This window comes from Lepidochelys kempii, chromosome 4, assembly GCF_965140285.1.
Source record: "Lepidochelys kempii isolate rLepKem1 chromosome 4, rLepKem1.hap1, whole genome shotgun sequence".
In the NCBI taxonomy this organism is placed as follows: domain Eukaryota; kingdom Metazoa; phylum Chordata; order Testudines; family Cheloniidae; genus Lepidochelys; species Lepidochelys kempii.
The window spans coordinates 57,987,331-58,007,265 of NC_136383.1; the positions used below are offsets into that span (position 1 = coordinate 57,987,331).

At 36.5% G+C, this 19,935-nt stretch overlaps 1 protein-coding gene across 7 annotated transcripts in view; it reads right to left on the bottom strand.

Annotated features, from left to right (window-relative positions):
* FBXW7 (F-box and WD repeat domain containing 7) overlaps nucleotides 1-19,935 on the bottom strand; it is a 283,622-nt gene that overhangs the window by 45,169 nt on the left and 218,518 nt on the right. For 6 of the 7 annotated variants that reach the window (XM_073341352.2, XM_073341354.2, XM_073341355.2 and 3 more), the window contains 2 exons: nucleotides 8,739-8,821; nucleotides 5,139-5,280 (listed from right to left, as the gene is read on the bottom strand). In XM_073341352.2, coding sequence (XP_073197453.1) covers nucleotides 5,139-5,280; nucleotides 8,739-8,821 — 225 coding nt within the window. Of the gene's footprint in view, nucleotides 1-5,138; nucleotides 5,281-8,738; nucleotides 8,822-11,456; nucleotides 11,813-19,935 lie in introns of those variants that run through there. The other variant, XR_012158599.2, reaches the window with a different exon arrangement.

Genomic DNA, 19,935 nt, shown 5'->3' on the forward strand with positions numbered 1-19,935 from the left:
TGCTGAAAACCTATTGCTCCAACTGAAGTAATCAGTGGGAACTGCTGCATGATCAGCACTTTTGAAAATCAGGTCACTTATTTAGGAGCCTAAATCACAATTTAGAAACCTAACTTTAGGCTCTTTTTGAAATCATGACCTAAAACATTAGTTTAAATGTCTAGTTACATTTTTATTAAAAGCAAATTTATTTGTTACTGAAACAGTTTTTCTGTAGGCTAATATATGTATCTAACAAGTGTCATTCATAACAGTCTGCAACCATAAAGAGGCCTCGTTTTGCAGTCCTGACCAGCAAAACTCCCATTGACTAACAGCCTCTTCCTTTCCCATCTCTTCCTACACTCTCAGAAAATATTCAGCCTCCCATTTCACATACTCTGTTTTTCAGGGATTATAAATTCTAATTCGATAGTATGAGTCAATATAGTCACGTAATGTTTAAGAAAAGTTTTGTAAATGAGTTCCAATAGTTCATGGATTAGGAACCCAATCTTAGGAGGATCCAGGGACTTCTGTATAGATTATTTAGGTTAATCTTTCTATCTACCCAGTGGGACTCAGTGCTTAGTTTAGAAGCTACCATCAGAGATGCTTAGTTTTGCAGTTCTCAAACTGTGGATTTGTGTCTCCAGGGATAACACGCTTGTTAACAGCAAAAATATTTTTAAGTAAGTAAATAATATATAGAGGTGTGAAATAACATTATTGTCAACCATATTGTCCCTCCGCAAATTTGTGTACACAGATTCAATCCTTTACCTCTCTCTAAAAGTGCAAAGTTTCAAAAAGTTCAATGAATAGAAGATTGTTGTTGGAATAGATCTGGACAAGGAGAAGAAGTCTGGAGATAAATGTGAGAAAGGAGGGACAAGCAGTAGAAACAAAAGTGATACTGTTTGAGCAGCATATTCCAGAAGTCTTGAGGTCTTTCTGAGTGTAGCCTTCATTGATTTGAGATCTGCCACTAGAAGGGAAAACCTATCATGGCAGCAGGCCATAAGAGAGACCCAGTTTGGGAATATTTTAATGAAGTTCTTCTACCTATGAGTAAGACAGGTATATGTGCAAAATGCGAATGGTGCAACAAAGAACTGCAAGGACTGGTTGCCTGAATGAAACATCATCATGAGAAGTGCTCCTTTTCAGGAGGAAGCTGTGTTGAAGATGATGAAAAGAACATGTCTGAACATGCAGGCTCTTCAGGTTGGTAAACTTTTTTTATTTCATACTTCTTTCTTAAGGACTGCCTGTCTTCCTTCTGGACTATTCTTGAATTCTCCTGTTTGAGCCAAAAATATACTTGTTACTCTATGATACTATCATTTTAGATGGAGTTGTGATAAAAAATAAATAGCTGAAATAGGCAGATCTTCCTTTTACAATTTCACCTTTAAAGTAGTACTAAGTGTCAGAGAATGCATGAGTAATACTACATGAGCAGTATGGAAAAAATAATTAAATAACTGCATTGACTTATTTTGTTTAGGAGAATCCATCCTGAACATACAGGATTCTGAAAACTATCCACCTTCAAGATCACCATCCTTTTCTATAGTTATCAGAGTTATCTGCTAATTATAGTGTTTCAGTCACATCATGTATGTCACATAGCCACAGTATATCACCTGTAGCAAAAATCTCCATCATCCAGAAACAACCACAGGTAAATTTGTGATAAGAACCAGATTACAAAAAAGAGGTAATTGATGAAAAAATTGCCTGGCTTGTTTATGCAGCCGACTCTCCTTTCCGTACGATTGAGAACCCACACTTTATTAACATTAAGACCAGGATACAGTCCACCCAACAGAGCAGGTGTTGCAGGCAAATTCTGGATAAAGTTTAAGAAAGAAATTGAGCAGTGTGCAAAAGGTCTAGAGGGTAAAATTATTAACCTGAGTCTTGATGGGTGGAGCAATGTCCACAATGATCCTGTTGTATGTGTTTGTGTGACAACAGAAGAAGAGAATGTCTTTCTTACAGAAACAATTGATACATCAAGAATGCACACACAGCAGAATACTTACAGGAAGTAGCAGTAAAGGCTATAAAAAAAACTGTGGAAAAAAATTCAGATGTCTAGTACGCAGCTTGGTCACAGACAATGCTGCAAATGTACCCAAGATGAGAAGAAATTATTTAGAAAACAGTGAAGAGAGTCCCAAGCTAACAACATATGGTTGCAGTGCTCATTTGATGCACCTTCTAGCCAAAGACTTCAGTGTTCCAGAAATAAAGGCTAATGTTGTTGAGATTGAAAAATACTTCCGTAACTACCATTTTGAAGCAGCTACTCTGAAAAAAAGTAGGAGAAACCAAGCTAACTCTCCCACAAGACGTGCGATGGAACTCAGTAGTGAACTGTTTTGAGCACTATATCAAGAACTGGTCTAATCCGATGACAGTTTGTGAACAAAATCGTGAAAAAATAGATGGCACTGTCACAGCCAAAGTTCTCAACACTGGGCTTAAGAGAAATGTTGAACACATGCTGAGTGCCCTGAAGCCTATTTCTGTAGCCTGGAACAAAATGCAGGGAAATAGCTGTTTTACTGCTGACGCTGTTGAAATTTGAAAGGAACTGAGATCTTAAAAAGAGAAATATGCAATGACAGAGTTAAATTACAAGCACTAAAAAAAATAATGGGACAAGCACTATCTCATTTTCTTGCCAATATTCTCAATACTCGGTACCAGGGTCAAACCTTAACTGCTGAAGAAGAGTGGTTGGCTATGACATGGACATCCAGCAATCATCCCTCCATAATGCCAACTATAATAAACTTCCGAGCTAAGGGTGAACCATTCAAGAAAAATAAGTTTGCTGATGATGATTTGAAGGAAGTCACACCAGCGAACTGGTGGAAATCACTTAAGCACTTGGATTCAGAGACTGTTGATGTGATAATTTCACTAGCTTCTTCTGCCGGTGTAGAAAGAATATTTTCTTCTTTGGGCTAATTTATAAATTGAGAAATCGTTTGGAACCTGAAAAAGCAGGAAAGCTTGTTTTTCTTCTCCAGATTATGAACAAACAGGAAAATGAAGATGAAGACGACTGAGTTAACTGTAGAAGCCAATATTTTAAGTTTCTCATGTTGACCTGGCTGACATAGTAGATTTAATTTTTGTGGGTTTTTTTTTCAATATTTCATTTAACTATTTTAGTCAAAAACAATTTTAACAAAAACAAACCTGACTTTAAAAAACTTGAATGTTTAACTAAATTCAAAAATTCATATGCTTGTTTTGTTAAAATATTGTGTTTGCTGTGGAAGAAAAAAAATCCAGAATACATAACATTGTTGTTTTAGTTAAATAAAACAATTTAAATGTCTGTCTGGTGGTGATCTCCTCCTAATACAGCATGGCAAGAAAATCCTCCAAATATTAATGATTAACGTCTTGAATTGGAGATATTTATGAAGTCACTGGGAGGTGAACTATCTGCATCAATTATCTTTGGTAAATGAAATAACCAAACGATCATTCATTTTCTGATTAGCTGTAAAACTAATCTGAAAAGTTTTACACTTTAAATAAAATAAATCACTTTAAAAATGTATGGTGTGTACCTTCTAAAAATGAAACCTACATCTATCTCTGAGTTGTGAAGAATATGTATTAAGGTTATAACAACCAACAAGAATGCACTTTTATGCAGAAATCCATGATTAAATCAAGTCTTCCTGACTAGAGATTTAAATCATGATTTAAATCCATTTGATTTAAATCAAATCCACCCTGCTCGTTTATTGCATGTAGTTATAGACCATGTGAAAAAGTAAGCCGCATACTTAAAATTACCAATAAAATACCTCTGTTGTGAAACAAACAACTTTTGATAACAGAAGGGCTTTCAACTGATTAATAGTCAGGAGCTGTGTTGAAGTATATGTTATGTCTAGAAAGAAGCACATATACCAAGTACCATTAATATCTTTCTATGAAAAATCATCACAAAAGCATACCTTTAACAACTAAATTTGAATGCTTATTGCTGCAAATCATGTAGTCTTTCCCACTTCACTTCAAAGTACGAGTTTTGTATGAATAGATTACATATTTATAATTTATGAAGGAAGAGGTTTTTATTTTTTTAAGGGCAAATTGCATATGAGATTAGTTACATAATCAAATTATCATCAAATGATGCACATCGAGCATGAAGTTATAAAAAATGACTTCTGCCTAAAACAGTGTGTCAGTAAGTTTACACTGAACCTGTAAAAGTGATTGCTGATAAAAATGGAATGAATTTTATATTTTCTTTGATCCATCTCTTCTTTTTAAACCGTTACAGAAGTAATGTTCAGAAAGAAAAAAATATTGCTTTATTGTTAATCAGTGGGTAGTTTTTTTCATATTTTTAAACACACAATAGACATCTATGTAGGAGATATTGGTGCATACCATTTTATTTTACAGACTCTTTGTCAGTGTTGCTTTTTGTGTAGACCTTGTTGACCAGACTATCTGAAGGGAGAAAAAAGTTCTCTCTTTGCTCTTTCTTGTACAAATATGCACAAGCCAAGAATGTGATTAAAACACAGAATGGTAAGAATGAACACTGAGTTTCCTTTTCATCAGAAATATATTTTGTCAAATAACTAAGTTTTTAAAGCATTATAAACTAGATTTTCCCTCTATTCCACTTAAATTATCAGATTTCTGATAAATTTAGCATCATAATTACACAGACACAAACCATGCACTAATGCGTACAAGCCTCAAAATGAACATGTCTTTTGTTAAATTGAGGTCACAATGGCAACATGCTGGATAGAGTTTACAAAAAATTTCTAAGTACTTAACAGTAGAGTTTATTTTGGTAGCAAACCCAAGAAAGCAAAATTTTTGTGAGTTTGTACAGTAACTAGCTGGAATGGAAAACTGTATTTCCTTTAAAGTTGGTGCTCATTTATTTTGTCAAGACTACATTGAATCAATGGGGATACATTAAGCTGGCTATTTTTTCTTAAATCATGAAGGTGAACCATTCCAGTTGAAGTGATGAAGTGAGCTGTAGCTCACGAAAGCTTATTCTCAAATAAATTGGTTAGTCTCTAAGGTGCCACAAGTACTCCTTTCCATTCCAGTTGGTTATTTAGTCTCACACTCTAGTTGCTGATTACCTGAAACATTTTCAGCCATTCCTGAAGTCCTGCAGGTGGCTGGACAGATGAAATCCGGCGCCGCTGTTGTCCTTGGCCATTGGCTGCTCTCAGGTCCCCAAAAGTAGTAGGTGTTGCAGAACATGGCACAAGCCCAGTAGTGCTATGATACAAATAAGTGAAAGTCACAGAAATTATTGCATTTTGAAAAATAAAATGTCTATATACTTAAAATGCTTTAGTACAGCAGTTACAAATCAGAATTAATATAAAATAATGTTTTGATTTTTATGTGAGATTACCCAGACAACAACAGTTTGAACAGTCTACTTTATCATTCAAGGAGTCAGTTTCCTCACTCTCATCAATACAGCTGTTTCTGTCATTCTAGTGTTCATCTTTCTGCCAGGAAAAAAATGGGTAGCATCCACTGAAGGCCAAATGAATACTATCAACTGGCCAGCAGGGAGTGCTTATGTAAGAGATGCAGTAAGACTATATATCCTTTCACTCTAGGAAGACCAAATGTGTCATGTTTCCTGTGGGCCTGGTCTCTGGTGATGCGGAAAGCAGGAGTTCACAAGTCTCAACTGTAAAGGTAAAACATGTTGCTGCCTCATTGCCAAACAACAAAATAATCCATTATCTAAGTCCTTGATATATATTTTGTTAGCAAGAGGCTATTACTATTTTATAATGATAACAGAATAGTTTAACTTCAATATATATTACTGTATTTTAAAAGTTTGCATATTGATGGATTAATACCAACCTCACTATTTCAGGGGGGTGGGAGGCAGAAGTTGCGCCCTATCTACACACAGTTTTCTCACATATTTAAAAGATCAGACACAGTAATATAGGTTTCTGCCTGAGGTGTGGGTTTTTTTTTTTTTTTTTTTTCCCTTTCCTGAACTCCATTCCATCTGACTGGTCTAAACTCCAAGAGAAGGCTACCACAGTAATGTTGTCCAGCCATCAATTTTCTCTCACCTTACATCATGTAAAACACTTCATTTACAAGATATCTGACCTGCATAGTCCCTACTTAAGTTTGGATCACCTATTTAAAACATAGTTATCTGTACAAACTATTGCAGAACATGTAGAATTCAAATACACTGGAGATACCTAAACATTTTGTTTTAAAATACTTAATATTTTGCAGTAAATCTAGTCCTTTAGCTGATTTGCTCTTCAGGATTTCACTGGACAGAGTATTGCTGTAAACTGATGCAATATAGATTTATTTGTAACTAATTTATTTAACTAATTTTGTTTTTATTTCTTTTTTCCCCCAGTATGTACCAATAATTTGCATAAACTGATGAAGATTAAAAACTGATAAGAACAGGTTTATTTCTTTATTTGTTATTTCAATGTAAACAAAAGCTAATACAGAGCACTTTATTTCACAGAACACAGTTGTCTTTTAAGGACATTCAGTGAATGCAAATAACCCAATGGGGTTTTTTTTAATGGGTGCAAACAAACCCCAGGTTCATCAGACCTGTGAGTCTTTCCTTCTAACAACAAGGAGAACACACAGAAACACTGAGATGCAAGAATTAAATCATTGTACCTAAACAATATTAAATATAATATGATCAAATGACTCAAAAAGTCATTAGACTGTCCTATATTATTTATGAAAAGGGTTTTTTCCTGTATATAAACTCAACCTTCTGAATTCCAATGGAAAGAAGACTTAGAAAAGTCATGCTTTTAAGTTAATCCATGATACTTCTAAAATCAATGACTTTTCTATCTAATTCTATTCACCCCTGTGCAGAGGGCCAGCAAAAAGCCAATCCAACACTTCAGTTCCAAAATAAGCCTCTGTGAATTAAGCTTATGTGGAATTTAACTGGTGCATAGGTCTTGTACTGGTCCTGTGCACAGGAGCTGAATTCTACCCTTGGTGTGGGTGAACAAGCAAAGGCTATCTGTGTTTCTGAGAGACACTATTTTCACATCTTCTCAACTGTCATCAGTAGGACCAAATATGGTCAATTTCTCTAGAAGGTAAGTATCTACAGAGGCTAGCTTTTGAATGTTGGTGATAAAATGGGCTAGAAAATTAGAAACTTGTTCTAAACAACATGAAATATAAATGCTGTCTTTAGGCTAGAGGCATTAAAATACGTATTTGAAGTAAATAAAATGCTTGGTGGCTGTTTATTTTAACGTAGAGGGTGTTATACCTTTATTTAAATGTCTTTCACTGCTACATTGGACTTTTTGGTCAAAACTGCAGTCATCCACAACAGAAATTAAAGGAAACTCTTTTTCGTTTGAAATCACATTAAACAGGATCTTTATTCATACTTTATTCTTTTTGTGTTTAGAACTTTCTGAATGTTTGTTTTCATTCTATTAAAACATAGTAACATGTTCTAGGAAGCTGGACAAGTAACAATCCCTCTGAAAACAAGTACATATATTTTGACAAACAGTTTACTTTACTGAATTGTCCTTTTTTGTGGACACCAAGGACTGTGTTATATGAGGAACTGTGACAGAAAGAAGCAGGTTTTTGGCAGAATGAGTTCAGAAAACTGAGAACAATTAAAAATAATATACCAACTAGAGAGATCAGAATGGTTATATTTGCTCACTAACAAGAGAAGGTCTGTTGTTCTTTAATGTTGCCATTTACAAAATCAAAGACCAAACACAGAACATATTTTCCCACATTTTCTGAACTTTTCATTTGTGCAATAAGCCTCTTAAATGGAGAGACGTATAAAACGTAATTTACACTTTCAAGATACATCAACAGTGTTGTATTCAAGAACTGACTTCCTAAGCCAATTTTAACTGGAAAGTAGCAGGAAAAGTTTTACAATGATGCAAATTCCAAAATGATGGAATGCAGCAGGAGATCAGAGAACAATTATATCTAGTTGTTATGGCAACTATTGAGCATACTGTAATGTATGCATATAGACCATTTGAGATCTTATCTTTAGCAAATAAAATATACTTGCTAATTCAGAAATTGCCCTATTCTACTTTCTTATTCATGTTGATTATTATCTTACTCTGCAAGGAGTCTCACTGAAATAAATGGAACTACTTGTGCACTAACATACTAATCAACATGAGTAAGGGAGAAGAACGGGGACTCAATAATACCATAATGTAGGTAGCAAGTATTTTTTCGTAATTGGCTTAGGATCATATGTTCAGTTCTGCCTACATAAATTTCCACTCAACTATTTCAGTTGCCTTAGTAAATTGATACATTTGATCATATTTTGTAAAAGCCTTTCTTTTTAGAAGTTCTTACTATTAAGTCCCTTTTAAAACTGTATTGATTTCACACTTTATTTTGAGAAATGCTTCTGCCCTGTAGAAAGCTCTTCAGAGATGGGCAATATATTAGAAATTGAAAGCAAACCTCAAAAGAAGAAATACGACTTCGGCTACTCTATTAAAACTCAACTTCAGTTACCATAATTTTAACCAACTGAACTACATGCTAATAGTGATAATACCACCGGTTCTCTTCTATGCAGTTAACGTTTAAGATGAGCTATGATTCAGGTTGAGCAGCTGGAAAGACAGGATGTACACATAAGAATCATGACCAGGTCATCTGTTATTACATTTAATTACCTCGTGTATTCTGAGACTTTGCAGGGTTTCTTTCCCAGAGAGAAAGAACGGACCTCGGAGCCATGGTCCAACTTTCTCTTCATCTGCAAGGTGAGGAGGGGAAAAAAAACACCCCAAAGATTTAGTTGTATGACCAGCATAAATCATGTCTCTAATATCTAAAATGAACACATTTTTCCTTTTACTTTAATTCTGAATTTTCATAAGAAACCTCCATTAATAAAATAATTTAAAATAATGTTCTAGTTTACAACTAGAAGTAACAAATGTGAAATAGTGTTAATAAGTATCTATTTTATGACTAAAGATACTTAAAACTATCTTAGTTTTTATTTGGATATAACTATCTAAAGGTTTATTTAAAAAACTGATCTTTGTGAAATCTCTGGAAAGAATTCCACCCCTATTATTTCAGTTTCATAGCTATTATAACTGTAAAGTCTGAAAATGAGAAGTGGGTTACATTTTGGATTGTCTCTGTGTACTGTAGACCAAATGTATATTTTAGGCATTAAGACAAAAACATTTCAAATACTTAAAAATGACTCATCTTAACATTTTTAATTTAATATTTCAAACATTTATGAAATCACACTGACTTAAATGAAATGACTTAAAGAGGATATTGACATTTTCACAAAAGGGGTAGAATGAAAAAGAATAAATCTCGTCTAGAATGTCACCCACAATTAGATATGATCAAAAAACAAATAATGATCAGGGCAGCTGTTAAAAGGAGAAGGAAATCTGCAAAAATTACCAAAGAGATGGAAACCAGTGAAAGGCATGTTCATCCAGCCAGACAAATAAGGATTACTTGCTGCATATGCTGGTAATCTTCAACCACACATTTTATGCCAAATAAAGTTTTGTTTTTATTGTAAGGAAAACATTTTAGCCATTAGTAGAGCAACAACGGCTATTGGCTGCAGAATGTATAAACTACCTGTGTATCAATTTGGACCTTAAATATTTTAAGGGTTTTTAGTTTCTCTAATTTAATCTGTTAAAATTAATGGTTTTAAGTTGATATCTTGGATGTGTAATGCTAAGTGGTTCTCTGTTTTTTAAAATGTTGCAGATATTATAAATTCATCTTTATGATTGGATTCAACCATTTATTGCACCAGTCTTCCTTCCTAAAATGAATTGGTTTCTCTACAGCTATAAAAAATGTTTGCATTAGAAACATTTCCCTTTAAAATATTCAGACATTTACATGTCACTTAATAAACATTCAATAAAGCTTTTGTATTTTGTTCCATTAGTAATTAAGAGAAAGGACTACTCAGGTTATACATACTCATTAAAAAAGAAAAATAGCTTGCCTTATAGCTAAACCTTGTTTTCTTGCCCATGCCTCACATGGCACACAAATAACCATGTCACCATAAAAACGTTAAACAGAACAACAAACACAAAAACCCCACATAACAAATCCCAAATGCAAGAACCAACCCTACCCACTCACTCCCACTGCCCACCAAATTGTTCTAAGGAACACTGAGAATAATGGAGACCATCTTTTAGCATTGTACAGGAGCAAGACAGCAAAACCACTGAAGGCATAAATCTCATTTGTTTAGTATAACACCATACTAGAGGAATCTTATAGTAGGAATCTTAAGGAAGTATTTTAATGTTACAGGAAGTTTTTAATCTCAGTTAAAAATTAAACTGATTTTCCTGAGAGAATATCTTCACACCAATGCTTATATTTATCTTCTAGTTCCCTCTCTCAAAAGAAGAGATTTACCTTTTTCAAAAGCAAAAATTGTTACATATAAGAAATATAATGCCAGCAACAGTATAAGCAGATATATTCATTTATTCTTCGACAAGCGCATAGAAAATATTCAAATCAACATGCAGTCCTATATTTACCTAATAATGACATCTCCAATTTCCTGTTTTCTCAATTATTTTAAGAAACTTTTTCATCTGTTCTTATCAGCTTAGTGACATATATGCGCTTTCAGCACTTCACAGGGTGCCAACTAAATTCATTGACACAATTGCATTTACCATACTAAGATAAAACTTTGTTTCCAGAAGATTGCTCTAGTGATAAAATTTAGATTTCAAGATGATTTTTGTGGAACTGAAAACTTGTATCAGAAATACTCGAGAAAACATCCTCGTGAAATAATTCTCTGTGAATATACGTACTAGAGTCCTTAGTGTTGATTTACTGAAATAACTGATCTTGCAGTCAAAATATCAAACTGTATTCTGCATCATTACCAGAAATACAGAGTGGTATCAAAGTCTTCCATAGCACACTGCATTACATGTAAATATCCACATCATTACTTGCATCTTTTTCTACATTCACAGCAAAATTAAAATAAAATAAGCCTGAGAGACAGGTAAGGTACAGAAAGAAGATTTACTAAAGAACAGTTATGCATAAAGTGCTTTCAGGTTAATGTATAGATGAGCTGCATTTTGAAAGTCAAGCAGTTTATTTGAAGGTAAATTCTCAGATCAACATATCACTTCTTACTCAGATTCCTAAAATAAAAGCTTTTCGCATCTCATTTAGCCATTTCATTATTTGCCTTCATTCATCGTGTAGAATAGAATGCCAGGCATCCAGCCACCCACCAAAAAGAGAAGATACTGCAGCCATCTCTGATGATACGGATTTTTTTCTTCTTTAACACAGACACGTACACACACACACTCTCTCTCAAACAAGAAACAACAGATACTTACTTTGTAAAAAATCATTTTTAAAGTGCCGTAGAAACCCATGTTTTCTGTATTTTTTCCCTTCAGTGATTCTGTGCCCCCGAGCGTCCGACTGCTTGGTAGTCTCTGACAATATAAACCTTTTTCAGGTAGGTATGTCACAGACTCTAATGTGGACATGCTCGGGCACGTCAGAAAAGGAAGATTAGGCAGCAGAACCAGCAACAAAACTCCACTGTAAAGGCAAATGAAGCTCAGTATCAAACTGCTTCTCGGGGCACATACATACATGCAGCTTGCTGGAGTAGAACTTGAGGGAATAATGGGAGAGAGGGGGAAGATTATTGGAGGAGACTGTGCCCTGTCAAAGCCTTGATTTAACAGATTCCTCCCTTAGCAGCAGAGGATCAGATTACATCTTCCCTCGTTTACGGAATGGTGCAGTCCAACCTTCAGCAATGCAGGCTGCACATCAATTATATGGTGCTCAGCTCCGGGGAGCCTGTAAGCACAGAGTACAGGAAGGGCTTGAACAGGAAATTAAATAGCCCCCACACCAACATTCCCCTCCTTAAACTTATCTTCATCTTTTCTTTGAAAAATAAAACTGATTTTTTAAAGTAGCCTTGGAGGCTGGTAGAATGTTATCAAACCATTTTTTTATATTTGAAAGTGCAGCATGCTTCAGATTTTTCCAGTTGAAGCAAGCAAGCTCATTGCCACTTATTGCAATTATAGTGTAGCCCTCAGCCAGTTAACTGGACTTTTACATTAGTGCTTTCAGTGGACACAAATTAGTACTTCAAAAGTGCAGTTAATTTTAAAATAATTTGAAATATATTATTTGCCAAAAAGATGTTTGAAATATTCTGTTGGCGACACAATATGGTTTGGCAAATTTAACACTTCCAACTTTTAAAATAGAAAATTATGTAATACAGATTAAAATATTTATTACTATAGTGAGTAATCTGTAAAATTCAAGAGTATGTCCAAGTTTTCCTTGGAAGGCAGTCCTCCCAATGCACCTTTAATATTCTGTGCATCCTCTTCCCAGAAAATCTCCCTATTTTTAAAATTAGTTGAGGGTTATACAAACCCCCCCAAACATTAAAAAGCTTCTAATGTCTGCTTCTGGTGTCCACACACAAATCGTCTGATGGTTTCTCTCTCACACTTAGAAAAATCTTAAGGAAAAGTTTGAATATTTCACACACAATTTTCCAAACAACATTTTTTGTTTTACAATTACTTGATACAACTATTCTACCAAAATTGATACAGCTGTTCAATAAAGTTTGGGAAGAAGAGACCCCACCTGAACAGTGGAAACATGGAATAATTATCAGATAAAGGGTGATCTTACTGAACAACAACTGGAGAGGAGTTATACTACACTCTGTTGTAGGGAAAGCCTTCTGTAGTATGACACTGCACAGGATGAAAGAGGCAGAGGATGCAAACCTTTGAGAAGAACAGGGTGGACTCAGGCCCAAGACATCCCATGTAGATTAGATATTTACACTAAAGGTCCATCATAGAAAAATGTATAGAATGGCAAGCTCCACTCTTCATCAATTATTTTTATTTTCAAATGGCATTTGACAGCTTGCACTGACATATATTATGGAATATTTTAAAATCCTATGGAATCCCAGTTAAAACTGTCAATATTAACAAGGCCATGTACAGAGATGCCAATTGTTCTGTGAGGGTGAACAACCGGACAACAGAGTGGTTCAGTGTGGATGCTGGCATGGAACAGGGCTGCATTTTATCTCCATTGTTGTTTGGCATTGCTGTAGATAATGAAGAAGTGTATTAGCAACACAAACACTGGTATAGCAACTTTGCTGATGATATTGTGCTACCCGGAGATACCCCTGAAAAGATAGAGACAGACAGACAACTTGGCAAAAATAGCAAGCCAAATGAGGCTGAAAATTAATTATGCTAGAACAAACATTACTGAAACCCAGACATCAAGCAGTAACAGCACATTAGAAGGCAAAAATATCAAGGAAGTTGAACAGTTCATCTACCTGGGCAGCACCATTTTAACCAAAGGAGACCTCAAGAGGAAGTGAGACATTAACGATAGGACAGGCAACTCAACGAAGTATTGCAATCAAAGATATACAGCACTAGAACAAAACTGAGAATTTTCAGTTTAAACAAGCTCAGGGCTAATATATGGCAGCAAGAGTTGGAGATCTACTAAAACAGACATAAAACTAGACACCTTCCAAAATAAGTGCCTACGAAAGATTCTGAACATTGACTGCAAAGACTTCAGCACCAACGAAGAGATCTGAAATACCACCAACCAGCTCTTTCCACCAGAATCAGAAGGAAGCTCTAAAGGTATCTGGGGCATGTACTCCGAATGCCAACATATAGATTCCCACACAAAACTGTCAAGTGAAAACCAGCTGTTGTGAGGAAATGAGGGTATCCAAGAGAAATGTTAAGAAGAACCGTTAGAAGGGAGGACAGAATAGTCAATCTCAAGCAGGAAATGACAGAGAAGAATGGAAGAGACTGGTTTCCGTCCTGTCCACCAACTTTGGTGCAGGAAGGATGTACAAAATATGGGTTTTTTTTTTTCAGTTTGTGAAAAATGTAGGTTTCTATAACCATAAAGGAGAACTGTATAATCAAAAGTTCATTAGATGCCTGTTAGCCAAAGGGCATTACAGACATTTTGGGGTGCAGTGCAAAATCCAGGGGCAATGCCTAGATGAGAATCTTACTTCTCCTCAGGCAGGGCCAGCTCTACCTTTTTTGCCACCACAAGCAGCGAAGGAAAATGCTGCCGAAGAGGGAAGTGGAGGAGCTGCCGCAGGCGTGCTGCTGAACAGGAAACAGGAGGAGGGGCTGCCGCAGGCGTGCCGCCGAAGAGGGAAGCAGAGGGGCTGCCGCAGGCGTGCCGCCGAAAGCAGACGCCGTGCCACCCTTTCCCATTTGCCGCCCCAGGCACCTGCTTGCTAGGCTGGTGCCTTGAGCCGGCCCTGTCCTCAGGAGTAGGATGACAACCCAGGGGCATGTCACTGGGATTTTTAGAAGAGAACTTTCCCTTGAGCCCGCTTGGAATTTCCATTTTTCCTCTCAGTTAAAGTTAGAAGAGATCTGATAAATTGAGAGTTTCTTTCCCCTCACGTCTCCCCACACCTGGCCAAAAGAGATGACGTAGCTTCCAGCTTCCTCTTCTGAGAATGATTCTGGAACTCCTGAACAATTGTGTTGTTACTCCTTCTGCTATACAGAGGGTAAGAAAGTTTAGAGACGTCAGTCAAGGAGCAAAGTATCCCTTAAGCTCTGCATGCCTGCTCCATGTACCACAGAAGTTCTGCCTCAGAAAAGACATGCAGTGCCAAAACAGCACCCTGTTACTGTCCATCTTCTATATATGTATTTATGTAGCCCCTAAACTGTAGAATCTAGGTGTCTCCCAAGTATTCACTGATTTATTGTCAACACCCATTAAGTGGAAAAGCATTATACTCATTTTACAGATGGGAACTGAGGCAGAGATTAAAATGACTTGCCCAAAGTCACAGGAAGTCTGTGGCAAAATGGGAATTCTACAAATCAAAGTAAATCAAGTTTGCCATTGATTCCCAGGAAAGAATTTTCCCAGTGGAATTTTTTGAGACTAGATTAAAGAAGGTAATTAACATCTCTGAGCTGCAGGCTGAACAATCTGAGAATTCTAAACCTAGCAAAAATACATTCAAATGAGGCTCTCCATAAAGAGCTAGACATCACTTGAAAGGAAGTAAAGGAAGAGCCTATCCACACAAAATGGTAGTTTCCCAGCGAAAGGAAAAGACTAAGCAGACAGACCCTAAACAGTTTCAATATTCCAGAGGACAAACTAAGCTGGATATGGCTATGACAGACTGACAATATCCTGATCAAATCTTATGGAATTAAGCTAAATTGTACAGAATTAAGCTAAATCTTATTGAATTAGGGTTAGTAACTTTAGGGTACATTGTATTAAAATGAAATCATGTATGTGTTGTGGCATTGTATGGACCTTCTTTAGTAGAAAGGAGAGGATGCTCATGAACTTCCTCTGTTATCAGTTTTTGAAGCCACCCTTCCCCCATGGAGATATACATATGTATTAATTCCAAGTGGATTCTCCAGGATCAACAGACAAAAAAAATCAACCCACAAACTAAACCCAAAACATAACAGAATCCTCCTACAACTTTTGGATAAAAGCCTGGATTTTAAGCTGACTCAGCGCCTTTTTCCTGATCTAGCAAACGGACCGGACCCCTTGTCTATGGAGGGCCTCAATCCTTATGTAAGGATTGGAAAGACTTTGACATAAGTAAGAGTGTGATGAACTCTCATGAACTTGTAACCACAAAAAGCCCCTAGGGTGGGGTGATGCCTGGTAAACTTATTAGCATATGTGTAGGTTCTTTTATGGGTTTAAATATGTTTTTTCTGTAATACTAACTTTATTCTTAAGGTAAAGAGCATCTCCCAACTAAACTAGCATCATCATAAACTTACATCATCTTAAACTCTGCCCATCAAATCTTGGCATTTATACTATTATCCATTAAGCCTCAGTGCTGTGTATTTTATGAAAACGGGATAGCTCAGTGGTTTGAGCATTGGCCTGCTAAACCCAGGGTTGTGAGTTCAGTCCCTGAGGGGGCCATGGGGGGGGGGGGGAATTGGGAATTGTGCCTGCTTTGAGCAGGGGGTTGGACCAGATGATCTCCTGAGGTCCCTTCCAACTCTGATATTCTATGATTCTATGAAAACAAAGTGGTCCTGAGCTGACTTCATACGTCAGATGTGAACAAAGTTGCACATGTCTCAGGAGACTTAACTCCTCCTACTCTAACACAGTTCATGAGAGAAAAAAAAGGCACATGCTGGATGTACATGGAAGATTTAAGATCACTGTTAAAGGAATAAACAGCTATGGAAAATAAGTTAGCACCGGTACTGTCAGGGTAAAAACAAGCAGAGGATATTATTGCTTTGTGGATTCAAAAATTGCATAGCGGAGCCACTTAAAACCATGGATTTGCCTCTCCCTGTAAATCTGCTAACTCACTCTGGGACTAGTGAGTTCTCAGCCACAACAGAGAAAATGTATAGGTGATCAGCATGGACAAGCTCTACCCATTTACTAAAGATTACAAGATAGACTTTATAACCTAGGTGGATGTACTTTTCAACAAAATGGGCTCCAGGGTGAGGTAGTCAAGTTATCATTAGCAGTTTTCTTAGGAGGTTAAAGTAAAGTACTGTGTTTCTATTTTACTTTTCCATTTTCTTCTCTTCTGGTACATTACTGATGATTACTTTCCCCCACTGCTCATGATTGCCAGTCATTCTCTGATGAAACAGCCCCTCCCCCACAAAACTTGCTTTACCTATTAATTTCTTTGCTTGAATCATGACCATTATATTAGCCCAAAGAGTCACTATTTGCCAATAGTTATCACACAATAGAAACTTAGTTTCTCTGATATTATTTAGTCTAAATATAGGGTGTAATACTACTTATTCTAATTATATGGGAAAAATATATGGAAAGCTAAGAATTGGCAGATGCAAATATTTTAATGGTGACTATATCTGGCAATCTAGTTCCCTTCCTTTTTGAGGAAGAGAGGAAACATACACACATGCATAGTCTACTAAGGATTGTTGTGCCAGCCAGAGTGACTATGGGTGATGGCACTGCACCAGGTGTTGTGTAACAACGTTCCCAGATCAATCCTACAAATCCATGAATCTTTGAGCGGCCCCCTGGGTGGCACCAGGTAAGGTCAAGGGGTGGCGAAACACATCTACTCTTCCACTGCTATGGGTGGTTTGAGAGGGGGTAGGAGAGAGAACAAACATATAATACCCATTTTCATCTTTGCCTGACGTGCAATAGTCTTCAAAACCAACTGTCAGGTTTCAGAGTAGCAGCCGTGTTAGTCTGTATCCACAAAAAGAAAAGGAGTACTTGTGGCAGTTTCCATTCTCTAGAAAGAGTCATTATTCTGAGGCCTATTTAATCAATCTTCCCTCCACACGATTAGCATACTATATTACAACTGAAGCAGACTACCTACTGAAACACAGCTTTATAACTTCCCTCAGAAGAGAAAAAATTAGTTAAGTAAATATCTATATTTCACAATTCATATGTACTCAACATCAGCAAACTTTTTCTATCTCAGAAGACAACTTTTTTAAAACCACTTAATTATTACAACTCACAACAAATGGAAACATTTCTACACCAAAATTACACAGTTTCCAGAGGACACAAAATCTTATTTCCCAGTCAGTACTGCCAGCTCTCTTAATTAATCAAAATTCGCATTGTCCAATCCTTTTCCTGTTGGCAACATTTCTAGAACCTTTAACATTTTGTTATGTGGCATGTTGTAATTAAGACGGTCTGTTACTTATAATGAAAGACTAGATTGAATTACAGAAATCACCCACAGAGCTATATAATCCCCAGAAGGACAGAGATTACAGTAAAACATTACACCATAGAAAGAACTAGTTTCGATTGTAGGAACATTTTCTGAGTGGAGAGACCCTGTGACAGTCTCACTAAGGTACTATACAATTAGCATTAAAATGCTATTGGTGATTTTTGATTAGTTTAAGTTTGCTGTATTATTCAATAGTGGCACAGCTAATATTGATACCGAGTCCTCCTTCACTCAGTGCACAAACCCTGAGTCAGTTCCCAGGTTTAGGTGACCTGTGGTCAGTGTAGGACATCTCTCTCTAGTGGAAGCGGCTCTGTACCACCTTTGCTTTCCCGTGATACTCTGCTCTAATTGCAGGAGACAGAATTTCACACAGTCCTTTAGCTGAGATTACCACAGTGCAATGTATTCTGGCCCTGCTCTTAGCACACCTCCCCTGGATCCCAACATCCAAGCTAAAGGTAGGGGAAGTGGGTTGTGTACAGCCATCAACCACCCAGGGATTCCCCCTCAATTAGAGTAATCCCTGGCTGCTCTTCAAAGGCATTGCAAAGATGACAGAGCCAAGGGCCAGGTTCTGATCCCTTGCATACATTTTGTAATGTTTTAAGTGTCTAGCTGAATTTGCTGACTGATCCTTACTTAAAATACAATTATCATTGTTAAAAAACTGGGATCAAATTGCCCTTGAGTAAAAGCATATGTATTCCTCTGACTTCAGTGGGAACAACATGCATCTGTGATTCCCCTGTTAAAACTTACTGTGTGTAACTTTTTCCAAAGGCTTATAACTTTACCAAATCAACACTGACTGTGACCAGAACACTCAATGAAGATTATTTCTCTGCCAAATTACAGCTTTCTGCCTACATGTTTCAGTTATAGAGCTCATTTACAAAAAGTCACAAGAATTTGTATTTACAGGGAAGAAGTATATTTTCTCCTTGAACACAAATGGCTCAACTGTTTTTGCTTAGACTTAAAGAAAAAATATCACGCTTGAGCAGAAATGAGGCCTGTCTGCAAATTGCAGCCTGAAAGATGAATGTGTTAGAAAAATATGAATTCCTATTTCCAGATGATTAGAATAAGAAACACTCCAGCAACCTCAACTGTAGAAGATACCAGTGCTCCATTTAAAATATTTGCTAACAGTTCCTGTACTGTAATGTATGTGGATTGTTTGGAAATACAAGTTAAACCTATATTTATAAAATTGTTCCTCTCCCAATCTCTCCAGTACTAGGGATGTAGAGCAGATGAATGGTGGGGTTAAAGTTCATAACAGAAGAGACTGGAGATTGAGCCAGGAATCTCAGCTGAGGTACAACAAAGGACTAAATGGGTACAAAGACTGAACTTTTGCACTATTAATCAAAAAAACCCTTCATTAAAAGATTATTAAGATTGCAAAGTCAAGCACACACAAGTTAAGAAATGCCAGAATATAAGTATTTGATTACATGATTGCATACTTTTTTTATCCACAGAATCCCAGCCTCATTCAGTTAACAGGAGAGATGGTGCTCACTTAATGAGCAGCTATTCAATATTTTGTTTTATGCTCATTGTTCAGTGGGTGGCCCCATGTCTTATTTAACTGTACACTATTCAAACCATGATCTGAAGACAGAATTATCAACTTCCTCATGAGTTTCTCAATGGTACTTATCCCTATATCTCAGTGCTTCACAGACAAATTAATTTATTTTCATAACACCCCTGTGAGATGAAGGGGCACTATTATCCCCATTTTATACATTGGTTGCTAAGGGACAGAGACAAAGGTCAAAAGTGTCTGCTAATTCTGGGTCCTTAAATTTAAGATGCCTAGGGCCTGATTTTTCAGATTACTTAGCATTATATAGCATTTTATATATTCAGTCACAACTCCCACTGACTTCGGTTGCATTTGTGAGTGCTCAGCATTTCTGCAACTCAGACCCCAGGATATCAAGATGGACACCCAAAAAGTGAGGGCCACATAATTAGTGACTACCTGTAAAAAGTCTGATTTGAGTGAC